The 19,184-nt window shown below is 30.7% G+C and overlaps 1 protein-coding gene across 1 annotated transcript in view; it reads right to left on the reverse strand.

The window, feature by feature from the left end:
- The window catches only part of LOC115883577 (extracellular serine/threonine protein CG31145-like), a gene marked incomplete at its 3' end in the record, with an annotated part of 20,221 nt that extends 12,167 nt beyond the window's left edge, over positions 1-8,054 (reverse strand). Inside the window, exons 1-2 of the mRNA XM_030901936.1 lie at positions 7,992-8,054; positions 7,723-7,866 (exon numbers count right to left, since the gene is read on the reverse strand). Coding sequence (XP_030757796.1) covers positions 7,723-7,866; positions 7,992-8,054 — 207 coding nt within the window. The remainder of the gene's footprint in view (positions 1-7,722; positions 7,867-7,991) is intronic.
- Between the last annotated feature and the right edge of the window lie 11,130 nt (positions 8,055-19,184).

Below are 19,184 nucleotides of genomic sequence, written 5' to 3' on the forward strand. Positions count from 1 at the left end.
TGAGTCGCCCGGGCTAAATACTTCGTTCGTCTACGGGTCTATAGCGACTGTTTTCTAGCAGTGTTGCCGCACCCAACTTTTAGCGCGTACCACATTATAAACTAAAAATGTACCACTTTGGTACAATTTTTTAAAGCACAACAAAATACATCTGCAAATGACTTTTACCGGTTTGGTCGTTGTGAATTTCTTCATAAATTTCTACATAAAAAAACTTCCTGGAGAAAGACACAAATCGAGACGAAAAACATGAAATAGAAATTCAGAAAACCCAATTATAAGTATGTATAGGTTGAAGAAGTGTAAGTAATTCTAATACTACACACGATACTTGGAAATGTATGATTAGTTATAGATAAGGCTACTATTACACTATCAAATTTCTTCTAGATCTTTTAAGTCAAATTTGACAGTGTTAATATACAATATGTTATAAAATCACACATATTACACTGTTAAATTCTTCATAAAATATCTTTCAAATAAAATCTAAAAAAAAATAATAAATAATAATAATAATCTAATAAAATTTACGGGCAAAACCACCATAATTATGTGTCATATCTATATTGGTAATATACAGGGTGGTCCGAACTGTATTCCTGAAACTTTGGCAGCATATTCTGCAGATAAAATTAAGTAAAAAAGTTCGTATAAATATATATCCTAAAATGCTTAGTTTCAAAGATACAGGGTGTAGAAGTTTCAATTTTATTTCGATTTTTTTCAAATAATTTCTGAAGTAACGTCAGTATTTGGATGGAAATTGATGTTTGAGAGTTTTTTGGATTGAGAAATTTGATTTTGATGTCAATATGACTCCTACTTGTAGAGGCCGCCATCTACATATTTTTTAACTGGTTTGCAGAGTAATAACTTTTCGTCCGTGCCTGTATAAAACTACTGAGCAAAAAATATACATTTACGACGTTTTTTACGTAGAAAATGTATCTTAGTAAAAATTGCTAAAAGTACTGGTTCTCGAGTATTTGGAATCGAAATTATCAATACCTGTCGTCATTGACATAAATTAAACATAATATGTTGACTAAATAGTTATTAGACTGAAATTAAAATTTCAAATGTTTTTGTGCGAAAAGTTCAACAGAAACTGTTTTATCATCATTTTTTTTTCAAAGAAAAATTTATGATTAATTTAAAAAAATTAAAAATTTTCCAAATTTATCATTTCAGTCAAATAACTATCTACCCGACATGTTTATTTTTTTGTCAATAATGACATGTACTGACTGTTTCCATTCTAAATATCTTGAGAACGGTTGCACGTAGCGATTTTTACCAGGAGACATTTTTTAAGTAAAAAATCACGGAAATGTATGTTTTTTCATCCATTAATTTTATACAGGTACGGACGAAAAGCTATTGCGCTTCAAAATAGCTAAAACACATGTATGTGGCGCCCCCTACAAATAGGAGCCATATTGACATCAAAATCAAATTTCTCAATCCAAAAAACTCCCAAACATCAATTTCCATCCAAATGTTGACGTTACTTCAGAAATTATTTGGAAAAAATCGAAATAAATATGAAACTTCTACACCCTGTATCTCCGAAACTAAGCATTTTAGAACATATATTTATACGAACTTTTTTACCTATTTTTATCTGCAGAATATGCTGCCGAAGTTTCCGGAATACAGTTCGGACCACCCTGTATACATATCTAAGTGTGGATTTACATGCATCTGTAATGCGTTATAAGTTGTTCCGTCACTCCAATCATATTTAATTATATGAGCTGTCATTTTTGAAATAAACCAATAAAATTACATAAAATCAGCAACGAACGGCGCATGACGGTACACGTAAACACACTAACTCCATTCAGATGACATGACAGTTCTTTACTGATATCGTTGATTGAAGAAATAAGATGCGCAACCTTATGGCCGATTACCTGGCATAAAACCTGTCCGAGATGTAGCTGGCGTTACCGTCAGCCCGTCCAAGAATTCCGAGATTTAGTTTAGCTCTGCGCTGCTGCGCACTGATCGTCGTTTACAGCGCAGCGGATAAAGAATAATGTACTGTAGTTCTGCTTTTAGTCGACAGAGTGGGTGGTTGCCTGAGACAGTGTTGCCAGAACTACTTATTAATCTGTAGATTTACGGATTTTGGGTACAGAGTACATTAATAATACGGATTTTCTAACATTAAACAATTTAATATAATATTATATGTTTAAACAAAGAACGACGTCAGAGTTGGCTTGGAAATGAAGATCGCTGTTATTTCATATGTAAAATATTATGGTAAAGGTTTATAATCGTCATTTTCAAGCCAACCAAACGACTTTTTTCGATCATACAATATTTTCAGTACTTATAAAAGAATTTTTATTTTTGTTGTTTATTCTATGTTTAACACGAAATTTTCAATACATAACGCGGATTTTTCATCCAAAAATATCTTTGTCAAGCGTATTACAGATAGTAATTAAGTTGAAGAGTATATATATCTGGGACAAATGATTAAACTGAAAAAAGAAAATTAAACAGCTGAAATAAAGAGACGAGTAAGACCTGGGTAGCATTTGGAAAATTAAGTTACACATTAAAGAACAAAATATATCCACAGAACCTGAAAATCAAAGTATATAATCATTGTGTACTCCTTGTACTTACTTACGGATCCCAGGCCTGGACACTAACAAAATCAAACATGGATAAGGTAACAAAAGCTCAGAGATCCATGGAAAGACAAATGCTACATGAAAGGCTGGCAGATAGAAAAAGGAAAGAGTGGATCAGAGGTAAAACAAAACTAATAAGGGATGTTAAAACTGAAGTAGCAAAATTGAATTGGAAATTTGCCGGTCACAGTGTCAGACAGAAGGATGATCGATGGAACAATCAATGATACGATGATCGCATCATAAACTGGAGGCTCTGGGAGAATAGAAGAAGTAGAGGAAGATCTCAGATGAGATGGGTGGACGATCTGAGGAAACATGCGGGCACGAGTTGGATGAGCACGGCGACAGAGAGAGAAGAGTGGAAGAGATTGGGGGAGGCCTATGTCCAACGATGGACCGAAGAAGGCTGAATAGATAGATAGATTACAGATATTACAGATTTTAATATGGCAACACTGTCGCTTTCAGATCCACACCGTCTTCAATATACCTTCGCTAGCCGATATCAGCTTTTTCCGATCTCTTGTCTTCCAACCTTCCGGGCAAGAGTCTTCCGACCTAAGATAACTAAATCATCGGCAAAGGCTAAGCATTGGTGCCTTTTTGTATACAGAAGGCCCTCTCTCTTGATTCCCGCATATTTAAAAAAAAACATTACAGAAGTTAAATGAAAGACACTGACTCAGAAATCAGTCTATCTACACGTGCCTTTATTAGAAACAATTTATAGACAAATCATTGTAAAATATGTGGCTTTTGTTAAAGACACAATGGGTTTCTTGGTATACGTGACACCGATGTATCCTTGGCCACAGTCTAGTCGGATATTAATAAAAAAATCTTGTTCGGTTATTAACTTTACTTTTTTTCATTTATTTTGTTGATTAACCGTATTGAAATTTTAATTTAGTATTTAAATCTACTCTGATACGTGTATTTTCGACCGTAGTCAAATATAGGGAATAACTATTAAGTTCATATCTTTTTCTTACCGTATGATCGAAAAAAAAACGGCGTCAAAGACGGCTGGGAAATGATAATCGATGACAATAAGACGGCATTTGTTAAAGATTTTTTTAAAAGAATATTTTTTCTCGAAAAAAAACTAAACTACATTATTTAAAAATAATATTTACTCATTATAATAATAAAGTACAACCTTCTTAATGGCAACTGGCAGTAAGCGCCATAAAAAAATCAAGAAGGGTACGGTCCTAGTAAATGATGTCTAGGGCTTGACCTCGCCAAAATTATCAGCGATTGTCATTCCCAGCCGTCTTTGACGCCGTTTTTTGAACCGTTAAAACGTACCAATAACAAAATATTTACAGCGATTTTCTAGATCAAATTGATTAAAAAATTATGTAAATATATATAAGTACCAAAAGCATGCAATGAAAAATAACCTAATATATCAATAGAATTATTATTGGTTTATGTTAGATTATTAGATCTTTTTATTTACGATGTCTAAAATCTCTTTAAAAATAATTGTTAGTGGTTTTAAATCAAAAACCAGAAATAACTACACTAATACCTACTCGAAACTGTATCATCAAAAATATATTTATTAAAGTATGTTAGTAAATATAGATAGAAATAATTAAAAATAATTTCTTATCTAAATATCATTATTTCGGTTTTTATATCCGTTACAAAGTTATATTAGGATTTTGTATCAAAAACATGTAATCAGTTATCTTTGATAATTAATTTTAAATGAAAACCAGCCACTGTATCTATATAGTCCGGTCCAGATTAATTATAATCGGCATACTAAAAAGAAATATATTAAGTCACAATATTAAAATAAATGGACCCGCCCATACCGAAGGTTCCGTATTTATTCTTTCCTTAAAGGTTGATTCTCACTATACCTTCCGTATCAGCTACCTTCCGTTTCCCTTCCGTTTACATAAAATATTATATCATGTAAATGAATAGGACTATGCACACTATCCGTTCCGTTTCCCTTCCGTTCCATATTCTTTCTTTTCATACATTTTTTTGACGGACGGACTGAAGCGTAAAGTTACGTCGCATTTGCGTCGCGTCCGCCCCATTGAACTCGAACCCCGACGCTCAGCGGACGCTAGCGCAACGGCAAACGCGACGCTGTCTGCCTGAACGGTCTAATTTAAGTTAAGTGAATTGATTCCATTTCGACACGCGGACGCGACGCAAACGCGACGCGACGCTCTCAGCCTGAATGTACCTTAACGGAAACAGAGTTGTCAAGTTCTTACATTTGTCCAGCTCTGTTAACATTTTGCTGGTATTTATTTATTCTTTCCTTAAAATTTGATTCTCACTATACCTTCCGTTTCCATTGCATATCCATTCCATACCCGTTCCGTATTTCTTTATTGTATTGACGCTATACGTAACCTTCCGTTCCGTATCAGTTCCATACTTTTTATTGTACAATTTATATCATTACGAAAGTTTTATTTTAAAAATTTGTATCTTTTGAAAAAGGTATAATAGATTTAATTAAAAGGTAACAAATAAATAAACATCAGCAAAATGTTAACAGAGCTGGTAGAAATGTAAGAACTTAACAACGCTGTTTCCGATACGCTTAAGTCCGTCCGCCAAAAAAAATGTATTGAAGGAAAGGATATGGAACGGAAGGGAAACGGAACGGAAAGTGTTCATTGTCCTATTCATTTACATGATATAATATTTTATGTAAACCGAAGGTAGCTGATACGGAAGGTATAGTGAGAATCAACCTTAAAGGTTCCGTTTTTTTTGAGGTGCGGAATCCTAAAAAACATGATTTGTATTGTATTGTAATGTTATAATCGATAAAACCGCAGGAAAAACTTCTAATGTATAAATTGGATTGAAGAATCTCACTGAGAAAACGGTTTTTGCAGATTAATCATGGTATTTTTTACTTGAAGCAAATTACTACTTTTTAATAGCGCTCGTTCCATTGAACTTGGGCATTGAACTTGTAATAAAACCCAACATAGGAACACGTTTTATTTCTCAAATCATTCTTTTTATTGCATATATTCTTAATGTTAAGATTAACGATAATTGTTAGGAAAGTATGCTTTTATCAAAACCATTAGTTGCACGAGCACCATATTACGTACAATAATTATGTTACTGCTTATATCTTTATTAGTCTTGCGTAAGATGGATTTATGTCGAAACATTTTCTAAGAAAATATTTGTTTTCTTACAAAAACACAATTTAGTCAAACGAATTGATGAAGTCGAATAGTTGATTGAAAAATGTTGTACCTCAAACTGCCAAAATTTTGGCAATATAATTGACAGACACAAAAATAATGTAAAGAATAACAAAAAACATTATAAGGTACATTCCTGTGTCATACTTGATCTCAGGTAATTCTCAATTATTTTGAGTTTAGAAAACTTCTCTCTCCGGTTGCCACTGAAACAGGCAGCGTTAATAAGATTCTTATGGAGATGTAAAATATTTGGAACGTTTCCAATCAGATCGTGAATTTTTAAATATTTTAGTGTTTTGTTTTGGACAACTGAAGTTTTCGACATTATCTGGTGGTATTAGAGCAATTAGAGCTAATATCTCGTTCCGAAGCTCTAGGCCATTAATATTATATGTTTGTCTCCGTCCGTTAAATAGAGATGAAGATCCCTACAATGCTTTGTTATTTCCTCTTGTTGATATTCCTAAGAACTGTGAAGTCGTATAAAAACGAAAAATAGTCCGAGTGAGCTTTTAACTGGTCAAACCTTTCCTGGAGAGCCTCATGGATTGTATCCAGGACAACAAAAAAAAATCGATTTTAAACTTTTTCTGTGGATCCAAAAATTGGCTCATCCACTGATTCATACAAAAACTGTCTAGTTTTTTTTTATTCTGGGGCGAGCTCTAAAGTCATTAGTAAAAACCAGGGGGGTGACAGTGAAATAGGAAAATTGGAAACAGTCATTAGTGTCATTCCTGTCATCTCCTGACGACAAGTATGGCCGCCTAGACAAGGACAACAATGTTTCTGTCTAACTATTGTCTAACTTCACAGTTTAGAATTGACAGATTTGTTCTAGAACAAATCGAACAAATTTCGGACGCCATTTAATTCTCTCGTTTAGTTTTGTTTTGTAATTTGATATTTCGCCTGAAATTTATAAATATAAAGGTAATAAAGCATATAAAATATATATTACATGAAAAATCCTGGAGAAAAAGACGTTTCTGCAGTACTAGGTATGTCCCATGTATATTAAAAATAGGTAGTAAATAAACACTATTTCCATGTTTTTTAGATGCAAGAAAATTTTGTTATATGTTTATGATCGGCGATTTTATTGAAAATGGAATCAATTTACAGCAAGGTAAGATCATTTTTAACTATAGCCAATATTAGTTATCTCCAGTATGTGCGATTTATTGTCGATAATACACAATAAATCTGTCTGATACAATCTCATTGTTATCCGATTAAAAGTCTCTTTTTACTTCTTTTGGATTCATAAACCAGGTCTCTTTGGGAATAATGGCGCTTTTTTAATTAGTATATTTATATTTTATACCTATATTGATATTTTTACATTGTTAATTTTAGTATAAAAAATGTGTTTTTCTGTTTTCAGGTTTGGTTTGTTATGGTATAAGGCTCTGTTCTCATGTTCTGCCCCCGCTTTCTGTTTCTGAAGGCTGTGAATACGTGTATTTATTTACAAAATTACTGTAAGTCATGCTGATACCTTACTAATTTACGTTAAAACTGCATATAATTAAGTAATTGATATAGAAATCATTCAATTTTTTATTTTTTATATTTATTTAGTCACGTTGTCTCACATTTCAAATAAATATGTTTAAATAAATTTTTATTTTGTTTTATTTATGATAAGAAAGAGTACAAAATACATTTAAACTGAAAGAGGTGCCCGCCATTGAATAACCGGAAACGGAAATAAAAATGAAACCATCATGTCAACCTGTCAATTGAAAATTAGTTCTCCAGACGACAACGAAGGCTTTCGGTGGCGTATCGTGTTTCCACGATTTAACACAGAGTTGACACTTCTTTCTAGTTAATTATTTTATGGTAAAAACTGCTTCAATTTCCAGCTCTTCTGCCAGCTCTGCAGCATCCACTAATATTTCTCTAAAATGGTCGTCGTCAGTCCTTATTTTGACAAAATAGTCGTCGATAGCTTTTAGAGCTTTTCTGGACTCAATGATGTCGAGTTTCTCATTCTGAAGCAGTTTACTAGTTGCATTTATACTGTTGGAAATTTCGTACCGAAAATGACCATTTTTCCAAAATGTAGTACTGACGTACCGCATTTGGTCAAGATGTACCGAATTCAGTACAATTGTACCGAAACTGCCGCCTGGAGCCACTGCTCCTCTGCTCCACCCCTCAGGACGGCCCTGCCAGTCATGACCTATGCATGCGAAACCTGGACACTTAAAACGGACATCATAAGGAAACTGCAGGGTCACACACAAATCTCCAATGGAACGAAATATGCTGGGAATAACGAGGAAAGACCGTAAAAGAATAGAGTGGATACGACAAAAGACCCAGGTAATAGATGTCATCCACAGAATCAAATCCCTCAAGTGGCAATGGGCAGGACACCTGGCGAGGAGGACAGACAACACAGGGACCACAAAAATTACAGCATGGAACCCACGAGGAATAAAGAGACCTAGAGGAAGAACAAACTTGAGATGGGACCATGATATTAGGAAGTTAGTTAGGGGATGCCAACTTGAGCCCAAGTGTAGCCAACAATAGACAACAATGGGCCCAACTACAAAGAGAGTATCTAAATATGTGAAAGAGGCTACACAATAATTGGAAATGGTTGAATAAGCTGAAAATGATGATAATAATGATATATTTTAAAAAGAAAACTATATTAAAATTAATTACAAAGGTTGTATGTAGAATCATTTATACAATTTATTACACAAAAGCATATACCTTATCTGTTTTATTATTTTGTTGCGATAAGGTGTTGTGACATTACTTTATGTACTCAATGTCGATAATCTACAGAATGTTACGCTGATAAAGATGTAGCTGTATTGAAAAACACGCTTGACTTTGTTTTGATTATCCGCATTATATGTATTCGATCCTTTGAATAAGAAGACTAAGGAAGGAGCATAATGCTATCCATGTATTCATGCATGGTGGGCGGAAAAGCCACCCAGTGCCTTCTATTAAAAGATCAGCCTGGGGGCGAGATTTATGACGTCACGCTAGTTAGATATAACGGATTAATAAATATGTTGTAGAATACATGGAAAACCTAATTATTCCTCAGATTTTTGGTTTGTATTTTAAAAATGATATAGTTTAAATGAAATATACATAATATACAGTTAATAACTACAACATATATACCTATTTATAGTAATAAATACTTTGGCAAATAAACTATGAACCATACAAATGCAGCAAATGTTTTACGATGTACAAATAGTGTATAGGTACATAACATAATGGGTAAAATGTAAATATATTTTAAATTTTGGGGTTTGAAAATCGATCTAATTTAACAAAAAACATTCAATATCTAATAATAGTGATGTATTATTATTTGCATTCACAAAATTTATATGTATATCTTGCAAGTATCAATCTTCGAAAAATTATATTTACAAATAATACAATATTATCTAAAAAAGGCGTCAGCGATGGCTATGAAATGAAGATCGCTGGCATTTTATATGTAAAATTATTCTAAAATTTTTGATTTTCTTGGGATTTTTAGGTTCGGGAAAAACGCTGATTTAAGTTTTCATTTGGGTTTTCATTATTTTTATTTGGTTTAAAAAAACGTTTCGGCTAACTATAGCCTTCATCAGTGTTGTGTCATATGAGAAAAATAGTGTCGAATATAATCCAAAAAATTACATATACAATATAATTCACACCTCATAATATTTACTGCAATTAATAAACTAATATAAACTAATCAAAACATGACCACATATTTTTTAAAATTATTATTCTTAACACTAAAATTATCTACATTGACTATGGAGTACGCAGTACGCAGTAAACATTATGTGCGTGGTATGAATATTTTATATGTAATTTTTTGGATTATATTCGACACTATTTTTTTCATATGACACAACACTGATGAAGGCTATAATGTTAGCCGAACCGTTTTTTTTTTAAACCAAATAAAAATAATGAAAAACCAAATGAAAACTTAATCAGCGTTTTTCCCGAACCTAAATCCCAAGAAAATCAAAAAATTTAGTATATTTAGAAACAAGATTCAAGAATATCAAATTTTCCAAGATTGTAAAATTCTAGTTAATTATTTTATGTGTACAGTTATTTAGGGCATGTCATCGATGTTCATTTCCAAGCCAACTAGACGCCGATTTTTTTCGATGATACGGTATAATTCTTACATAAAATGTAAATAACATTAGACCAATTAAAACAAATAAATATGAATTTCTTAGTATTTTTAGTAACACCTTTATTCTTAAAACTTAATTTTGTATTATGCAAATATACCAATTTTATTGTTATTTTATTCATATTGTATTCAGCCATCACTTAAATATTTGATATTAATTTGGTATTATAAATAATACATACATTATATATTATCAAACAAAAACACATTCTTCTTTTAAACTGTATCAGTCTTGTCTTTACAAAAATCTTTTTTAAAATTTGAACTCAAAATAATAATCTTTTTCATGATCTTTAATACACATATTCTTTATTTTTCTCCTTTAGATCATAATACCTACTTACGTGTTTGAATCTATCGAAGCTGAACCAGCAACACTTGGAGTGGAGATTCCACAATATGAATAAAATAAACATAATTGTCCAGTTTTCATTATTAATACCATCATGGGAGAATATTATTTTTAAATTTATTAAAGATATTTTCAATAAAATTCTCTTGATTTATAACTCGTACCCACTTTTCTTGCTCTTCCGGACACTTTAGGCTGCCTAGTATAATAACTATCCTTAGTAACTATCCTTTCCACCAGGAACACAACAAAGATGAGGCATAGCACCAATAACACACTCCACTTAAGCTTTATTGATGAATTGTTAGAGTCTTAAAAAACACACACAAAAATCACGATAAGTAAAAAATGTATGGGCACTTTTAGGTTAAATCACTTGCACAACGTGTAATTTTTAAAATTTCTATTTTTTTATGCGAAACCGAGAGTGACCATATATCTGGTAGTAGTTTATGTCACTTCAACACCAAAATAATTAGTTTTTTGCACTACAATAATAAATAATACCAAAAATCAAAGAGTTAAAACCAAAAATCAACCGACAAAATATGAAACGGAATCTAACCCAATATCTAAGTATGTACAGCTGATGAAGTAAACAAAAGTCCGCCCGTAGGCTGATCTTTTAATAGAAGGCACTGAGCCACCATAAAAGCTCTCTAGGGTGGGGATCCTTGACAGTTCTGTTTGACGATTCATTTGACACATTTGAATTTGATTTGAAATTTTGTGGATTTGTCAGTCTTTACGGAGCTTATTTTATGTTATTTATTATTTATTCTACTACTGATAGTTGTATAAAGGTAGTAAATCTAGATGGAAATTGTGGCAGAACTTAAATTAACAGTGACACTATCGCGATTTATCCAAAAAGACTCTAAAATAGTTGGTTGTGTAGCGTGCGGTAGATCTCGGCAAAAATTGAGTGAAATAATAATGGAACAACTTTTCGCTAGTAAGTGACTCAGTATAATATACATACGTGAAGTAAAACCGATCATTTATGAAATTCAATTAAATTAACTAAATTATATATTTTTTCTTGCATTTTAGCTTTTTATTTATTACTTGTCAAAGATTAGATGTCAAAGAATTTAGATACGTTAATTTGACTTGCCTGCTTCAGTAGCGTATCGGATGTTTGTGTTAATAAATACTTATTATAACTTATCTATTTTTATTAGAATTATATATTTTTATAACAATTTTAATAACTACCAACATTTATTCACAACGTAAAATAAAACAACAAATTATTGAGTCTACCCCACGTCTACCCTACCTCATAGTTTTACTTTTTAAAATAAAATTAGAACGACACTGATAAACCGGAATTTAAGTCGGCCATATTTGAGCCCATCGCGGTGTACCTAAGATTTTGATATGCTCCTTCCTTAGTCTTCTTATTCAAAGATTCGATCAAATCAACCGTAGTATAAACTGGATACCTTACTCAAATCCACGTTCAGACATTTTGGTAGCAGCGAGTAAACAATGGTTTGACAGGCACAGACACTTGATTTTACGCAGTAATAGGTACAATTTATTTTGAAATTTGTGGGAAAATAAATTACTGAAACTTGAAACTTAGATAATGTAAATCAAAGCTGCAACAAGTCAGTCTTAAAAGACTTAAGTCTTAAGTCATTTCTACAATCAAAATGATTTAAGTCTTTGACTTAAGTTATTTTATTTCAAGTCAAGTCATTTTATATCGTTTTTGTGACTTAATTATATGTTTTTGACTTAAATCATGATGATCTCTAAAGCAAGTTTGTTTGGTAAAATTAATATAATTACCCTCAAGTCAAGACAACCAGAATTCAATTTAAGTACCTGTTTTAAATGTTAATATTAATTTTCTTGTATTACCCAATTAGGATTTTCTTACTAAGATACAGATGAGACTAAAGCCACTTAAATCAATATAACGTCGTTATTTTTAGTCGTTTTTATGACTTAAGTATATATTTTTTGACTTAAATCATCATGATCTACAAGTTAAGTCAATAAAATGACTTAAATCAATATAATTACCCTCAAGTTAAGACAACCTTAAATTTAACCTTTTTTTAAATGTTAATAGTAATTTTCTTGTATTACCAATTAGGCTATTTTCTTATTATTATCGATTTATTAATTTATTGTAGATACAGATAAGACTAAAACCACACGGTTAATTTTCAGAACAACTACAAACACAAAAATATGTTTTTTTTATAAAATTTAACCGATTTTGTAGTGATTTTGTACCTACTTTATATGTATCCATTACATTAGCTATAGTCTGTCCAACGAGAAGATCCGTGACAGTGATAGATGTGTCTGTCATTTTATTTTCAAAGTAGTTTATTTTATTTTACAAAGAAATAAGTTGGTACAACTGGAACGCATAGCAGGAAATTAATATATTTAAAATTTGACTGACGAGTGATTACTTCAAAATATTGTGAAAAAAACTGTATAAAACTGAACAAATGTAATCGAGTTAATTTATTTAATAAAAAAAACGGTATGTGTTAATACAAAACAAACAAGAACAAGACACCACATACCAAAAAAAATATAAAAAAGAACTATTTTTTACTTTCAAGCTTTATGAAACTTCCCGCATTTATGATTATATTTATCAATATAACTTATGTACAAATACACATTTGTAATATTCCGCAGGAATAAATAAAACAACATAAATAAAACAAACTATTTTATTAATAATAACACTTACCAAATTTTATACCTTAAAGGTTGATTAATTAACTTTAATCTTAATTTTTTTAAACCAGTACCTTCTGACATTATTTTTCTACAGTACTAAAATCCATTATTTACCTATCGTGTGATGTCGATATTTTACAGCTACTCCAGTTTGTAGTATGTGTTTAGTATGATCCTTCTACCATATACGAGATGCACTTATCTACGACGAAATGGTATACAAACTTTATTGATGGTAACTTTATTGATGTATAAGACTTTCTGCCTGGGCAGCGAGTATTAACCATAAACTGTGCTCTGGGTCTACAGTTAATTTTCACTCGATTTTTCCTCCACTTGACATCAAAAGACACAAAACACACGTAATAACACGAATCAAAATGCATCATCTTCCAATACGCAGGGTATTTGACAAAAGTTGACACAAAATTATAACCTTTAATTTGGCAAGACTTTTCGAGACATTAATAATTTATTATCTAATCTAGTTTAAACCTTATTTAACTCTTTTCTGCTGTCTCATTAATTTTTAGCACCATTTTAAACAACAATTTAGACTTGGCTTTTAGTTCTCAGACTTGGCTTTTAGTCCGTCCCGAATTCAAGCCAAGCATAGATATGTTTTCTCCGTCAACCGCAGAGTTCGCGTCAAATTCGTCTACCTTCTTACAAAGGGGAGCTCGAAAAATATTGCACCGAGGCCCCCAGTTGTCAATTTACGCTACCGTATTCTTAGTATACATTATATCGAGAATATTTAAATTTACCTAATGCTATTCATTCTTTTTGTTTTGCTACCAGTCAGTCATATTTATTAGTTATTAATAAAAGAATAGTGGGTAAACTATATAGGGTGAGTCTTAAATAAGTGCAAATATTTTCAAGGTTGGTATATTTCGACCCCAGGAACACGTCTATGAGGTTTTTTGCCAAAAAAATATGTTAAAAATCGAGCATTTTCTTTCAAATTTTCCTGTATATCTTAGAACATTTTTTAGAACTTCCTGTTCACCGCAAATTGTCTCCCAGGGTATAGTTTCTTAATCTCTGATATTACGGCACTAAAAGAGATGCAAATACCGAAAAAATGAGGTGGCTCAAATTTTTTAAAAATAAATCATTTTTTTTAATTTCCAAACTTTAATAATTCGATTGGACTTATTTGAAACTCGATAAAGAGAATATATTATGTTTATTTTATTGAGATCTACAAGCCCTGAAAATATATGCACTTATAGACTCACCTTGTATAATAAAAATTTTCAAAGCGAACAAACAACAGATGATTATTAAAATTATAAGTGTCCCCAGTTAACCATTTAATTTTTGCTAATCCAATCTTTTTTGGGCTCTGATCGGGACCGGCCCATCTTTCCACCGGCCCACCGGGAATTTTCCCGTTTTCCCATATGGCCCATCCACCCCTGGCATAAGATAAGACGTGGAGGATTTTAAGATACTCTTCAAAAATGACTTAAAATCAAATGACTTAAGTCATTAAAATGATTTAAATAAAAAAAAGACTTAAGTTTTCTGTGAGCTCGCAGCCCTGAGTGTGCCTTGCTTGTTAAAAAATAATAGTTACGAATGCTTTTTTACCTATATGCCACTTTTGACAAAACGTCAGTTAGTCAAAATTGGCATATATTATTAATTATTGACTTTTCGATTGACTTAAAAATAAAAGCAGAATATCGTTTTAAGGAATTATGTTAAGCAAAGTAAGTTTTCTATAAATATCTTACTTATAAAGTAATATAAATATTTGTTATATTTAATTAATTCTTACTAAAGTATTTTTTTTTCTCTAAAAAGCAATTTTATTCAAATGTTTTTGTTTTAATGTAAACAATACCTTTACAAAAGATTTGTGGGTCTTGGGCCGTCAAACACAACTCAAATTATACTTGGTGCAAAGCTTGTAGTATGTAAAACTTTATATTTTTTAGGATATGTCTTGCATTGATATAAAATGAAGAGCACACGGGAAAAACGATGAGTGTCCAAAAACGGGGGGGAGGTAATCGTTTTTTAATTCAAATTACGCATGTACTTATCGTTTTTCCCATTTTTAAATGCCTGTTTCTATGTGACCGTTATCGATATTCCCGTTTATTAAGTTATCAAAAGGTGTAGCTTTTTAAGACGACAAATATTACGCATTAAAATCAAATTAGCAGAAAATGGACTTTTATTGTTTTCCCGTGTACTCTTCAAATGTTAGTCATTTTAAGGGAGTCCCCGGGAGAGAACCGTATTTCCGAGAATCTGTCTAAAGTTGTGAACACTTTTTTTTATTAAGCTTCAAAAAAATATTAATAACGGTTCAAAACAACTGAATTTTACGGGAAAAAATGTAAATATACTTTAGAGTATAATATGTATGAGCTTAGGTCATTCTCCGCCGGTGCTGCCACCATCGGATAATATCGTAAACAACTGGCATATACAAATACACGGGTTTAAATAGGGAGTATACGAAAAATTTATTATTTAATAATTATAAAAGTATTAGGAAGTATAATTTTTGTAAATTCTATAAATAAAAAAGTAAATATTTTGATATTTTCAGAAGATCTAACTAATAATTATATATTTGTATTATAATTTATTATTCCAGTTAAAAAAACTTTTTAGATGAGTTCAACTATGGTTTTGCTAGTGGGGTCATAATTGGGGCTATTTGGGCTATAACGAAATTTTTTAAAGGTACATAATTATAATTTTAGAAGATGTTCATAAAACATTTAATCAGTAGTTGATTAAAAAAACTAATTATTAATATTGCAAATTATATTTTATCCTCTCATAGTATGTCTAGTTAATTTTTTGATAAGGTAGTGGGTACTTTGTTTACTCATTTGTTTCCTTGAACTGCTTGCATCCAGGTTTGCTTTTAATCAAATCGGTGTGAGAAACTATGAAGCTATAAAATGTTGTTTTGTGAGAGTTGAATATCTCTATACAACAACCGTGAAATTACGTCCTACTTTACATGTTAACATTTTTTCGACAATTTTATTTAATAATATAATAATATTTTAAATTGTCACAACACAAAGCAACGCCCAGTTCGAGTTCTTTTTCACTTAATTTTTACTACCCGAAATAGCGTTACATCGGGAAATACAGAAATTCTCTAATTAATTAACTTCTAATTTCTGCCGCATCGAGCGCTGCGGTCGAAATTTTGAAAATGAACTGAAATGCATCAAGATTAAAGAAAAATTAATAAATTTTGATTACAGTCAGAGTTTGCAACAATATTTTTACAAATCTAAGTGGAAAACTAAACAGTCTGTGGAATATAAAATTAATACTAGCCATTTTTATGTTTAATACAATGATACGAGTCATTAAGATCTATGAATAGTTACATATGTTTTTTCTACAAGTTAATATAAAATTCCAGACAATTATTAATAGTTCTAATATCCAATAATACATTTAAAAACGGTACATAATGTTTATATTTTTGCTGTCAATTTTTTACATTTTTTTACTTGAAAAATTACTTAGATTTACTAAAATATGTACGTTTTATAGTGACGTCTTATTTACACCGATTTATTATGTGCACATAATATTATCGGATATCTAAAAATACGCATAATTTATTTACGTTCATTTATACAAATAACAATTATGTTTTCAAGTACTGAAAACCATTTGTTATTAGTAATTGATACGACAGTCAACAGATCCACGTGACACCTCGGCTTCTATACAAGATTAAGCGAACAGCCAGCTGATCCAGTACCATTTCAGTACTTTGTATTCAGTACTTAAATAGATTTCGTTTAGTAGGTTTCGTGCAAGTGCGCTGTCCGCTAACCTCACAAAACCGTAAATAGTGAAACAGAATATTTTTATTTAGAATTTAGAACACTTTCAGTTGTTTTCGAAATATTTGTTGTGCTTAGTGTTTGCATTAGTGCTTCGGACAGTTCTTTAATATATTTTGTAAGTTTTAATTTATACTTTATTATTTAGTTTTAGTTAAAGAATACTTGTATTTTGTTAAAGGTTTCTCTTTAGTTTTAAATGCCTATGAATTGATGATAGTGAAGAGGATTCTTGAGAAATTCCTCTTCTCGGTTTGATTTTTGGTTTAAAATTCTGTTTAATTTTTTGTTTTGTAATTGTTTGTAAGTTTTAATTCTAGAAAAGGTAGGTATGTAAATATTTGCAGCCATTATTTGTACAAAAATTTGTATAAATATTTAGTCTTTCCATTTGATATTTTGTATTTGAAGTTTTGTCTGTGATTTATACTTTTTTATACTATTGTTTGTTCTTGAATGAATTTCTTTTTTTGATTTGATTGTTGTTTTAAATTTTTTATTGCAGTTTTAATAAGTACCTATGTAGGTTTATTATGATATTTAATACAAAGATAAGATTATTATTTATACGTTAGTAGATTTCAAATTTTTATCGGTTTATAGCATTGTTTATTTATCTAAAATATAAATGGGGGCGTTGATAATTTTGATTTTTATGATTTTTTCCTTGATCTGGTTGTAAGTAGTGATCACAGAAGTGATCTTATCTATAGTTCATATCAAATAAACTTTTACCAAAAAAATCCTTTATGGGTATTTCGCCACTGCACTGCAAGAAAATCTACTAAATAAAATAGTTATTTTTTGTAAACACTTCTGGCGTTAAACCTAAACGGACACTGCTTGTCAGAAGTTATGTTTACAGTTATACAAATTTGCCTAACAAAGAAAAAAAATGCTTAACGTTTCGGAAAGTTATCTCTTTCCGTCGTCGGAAGCAAAAAAAATCAATGAATAAAGAAAAAAACTATTTAAAATATTTAAATTCAACTATTCGAGAACACTTCACTTTTTTTAAAACAGATACGTCTACAAGAAACCGTTGACGTTCTGTTAAAATGACGTTATATCAAGTTAAACTTCAAAATTAACAATTACTACCTGATAACAATTACTTAATAAGGTAAAACCAAAAAGCCCCAAACTTTCTGTATGATTATTTTTAAATTTTACGTATGTTATCTTTATTTATGTTATGTTCTTTAAAATCAAAAAAGGCGATTATCTACAGATGCATGAGCAATACATTTATTTTTATTAGATTGAATTAAAAAAGCCTCTTTTATTTTTCTTTTAGAGGCTATTGCCTCTTTCATTATAATTTTGGTGTTATTAAAATTTATTCTGTGCCCTGTGTCCCAAGAATGCTGACAAATCTTAGATTTGTGAAAATCTCCCTTTCTTAATTAATATTTATGTTCTTTAATTCGAACAATTAAGGGTCTAGATGTTTCACCAATGTAAAATTTATCGCATTCACCGGATATTTGGTATATTACATTTTTTGTTAGGTGTTCTGTATTCATTGGTTTAGTATATAAACACAATTATTATTAATTTTAAGTAGATAATATCCTTATAATATATAATATGATTGCTTGGTAAATATTTTGAAATATTCTATACTTACTTTTGAGTGTAATAATATATCAAAAATATAACAATAATGCAATCAATAAGTAACAGATAAAAATTAAAACTTTGATCTCTAGTATATTTACGAGCGTACTAAATATAATTTGCATAAACTTTGCGTGGCATAACTATAAATATAATTTGCATAAACTTGCCAAGAAATAAAAATAGACCGTATTGAATCAGCTAAAATGTAAAATACGTCTTCTATATATTTCACTCATTAATTTTATGTGATATATTATACATAGTAAAAAAGTTATAATTTGTTGTAAGGATTGTGCTTTATGTATTTATTCATTATGCGTAAGATATAAGGAAGAATGAATAAATATATGTACATGTTTAATGATTTTTCTATTTTTTATTATTTTACATGCATAAATAATCAAGAGACTATAAAAAGGCTGATTCATGGTACACCGGGCCGTACCCGAGCCGGGCACGTTCCGTAAAGTAGACACCGAGCCACGTCCGGGCCTTCAATATATGCTACACCGAGTGGACAACGGGGATCATGTCCGTGCCGATTATATTCTAGAAAACAGTGTTGCCGCAGTGGTACATTTG

The sequence above is a fragment of the Sitophilus oryzae genome, unplaced genomic scaffold (genome assembly GCF_002938485.1).
Source record: "Sitophilus oryzae breed Bouriz unplaced genomic scaffold, Soryzae_2.0 scaffold_194_pilon_pilon, whole genome shotgun sequence".
NCBI classification, from domain to species: domain Eukaryota; kingdom Metazoa; phylum Arthropoda; class Insecta; order Coleoptera; family Curculionidae; genus Sitophilus; species Sitophilus oryzae.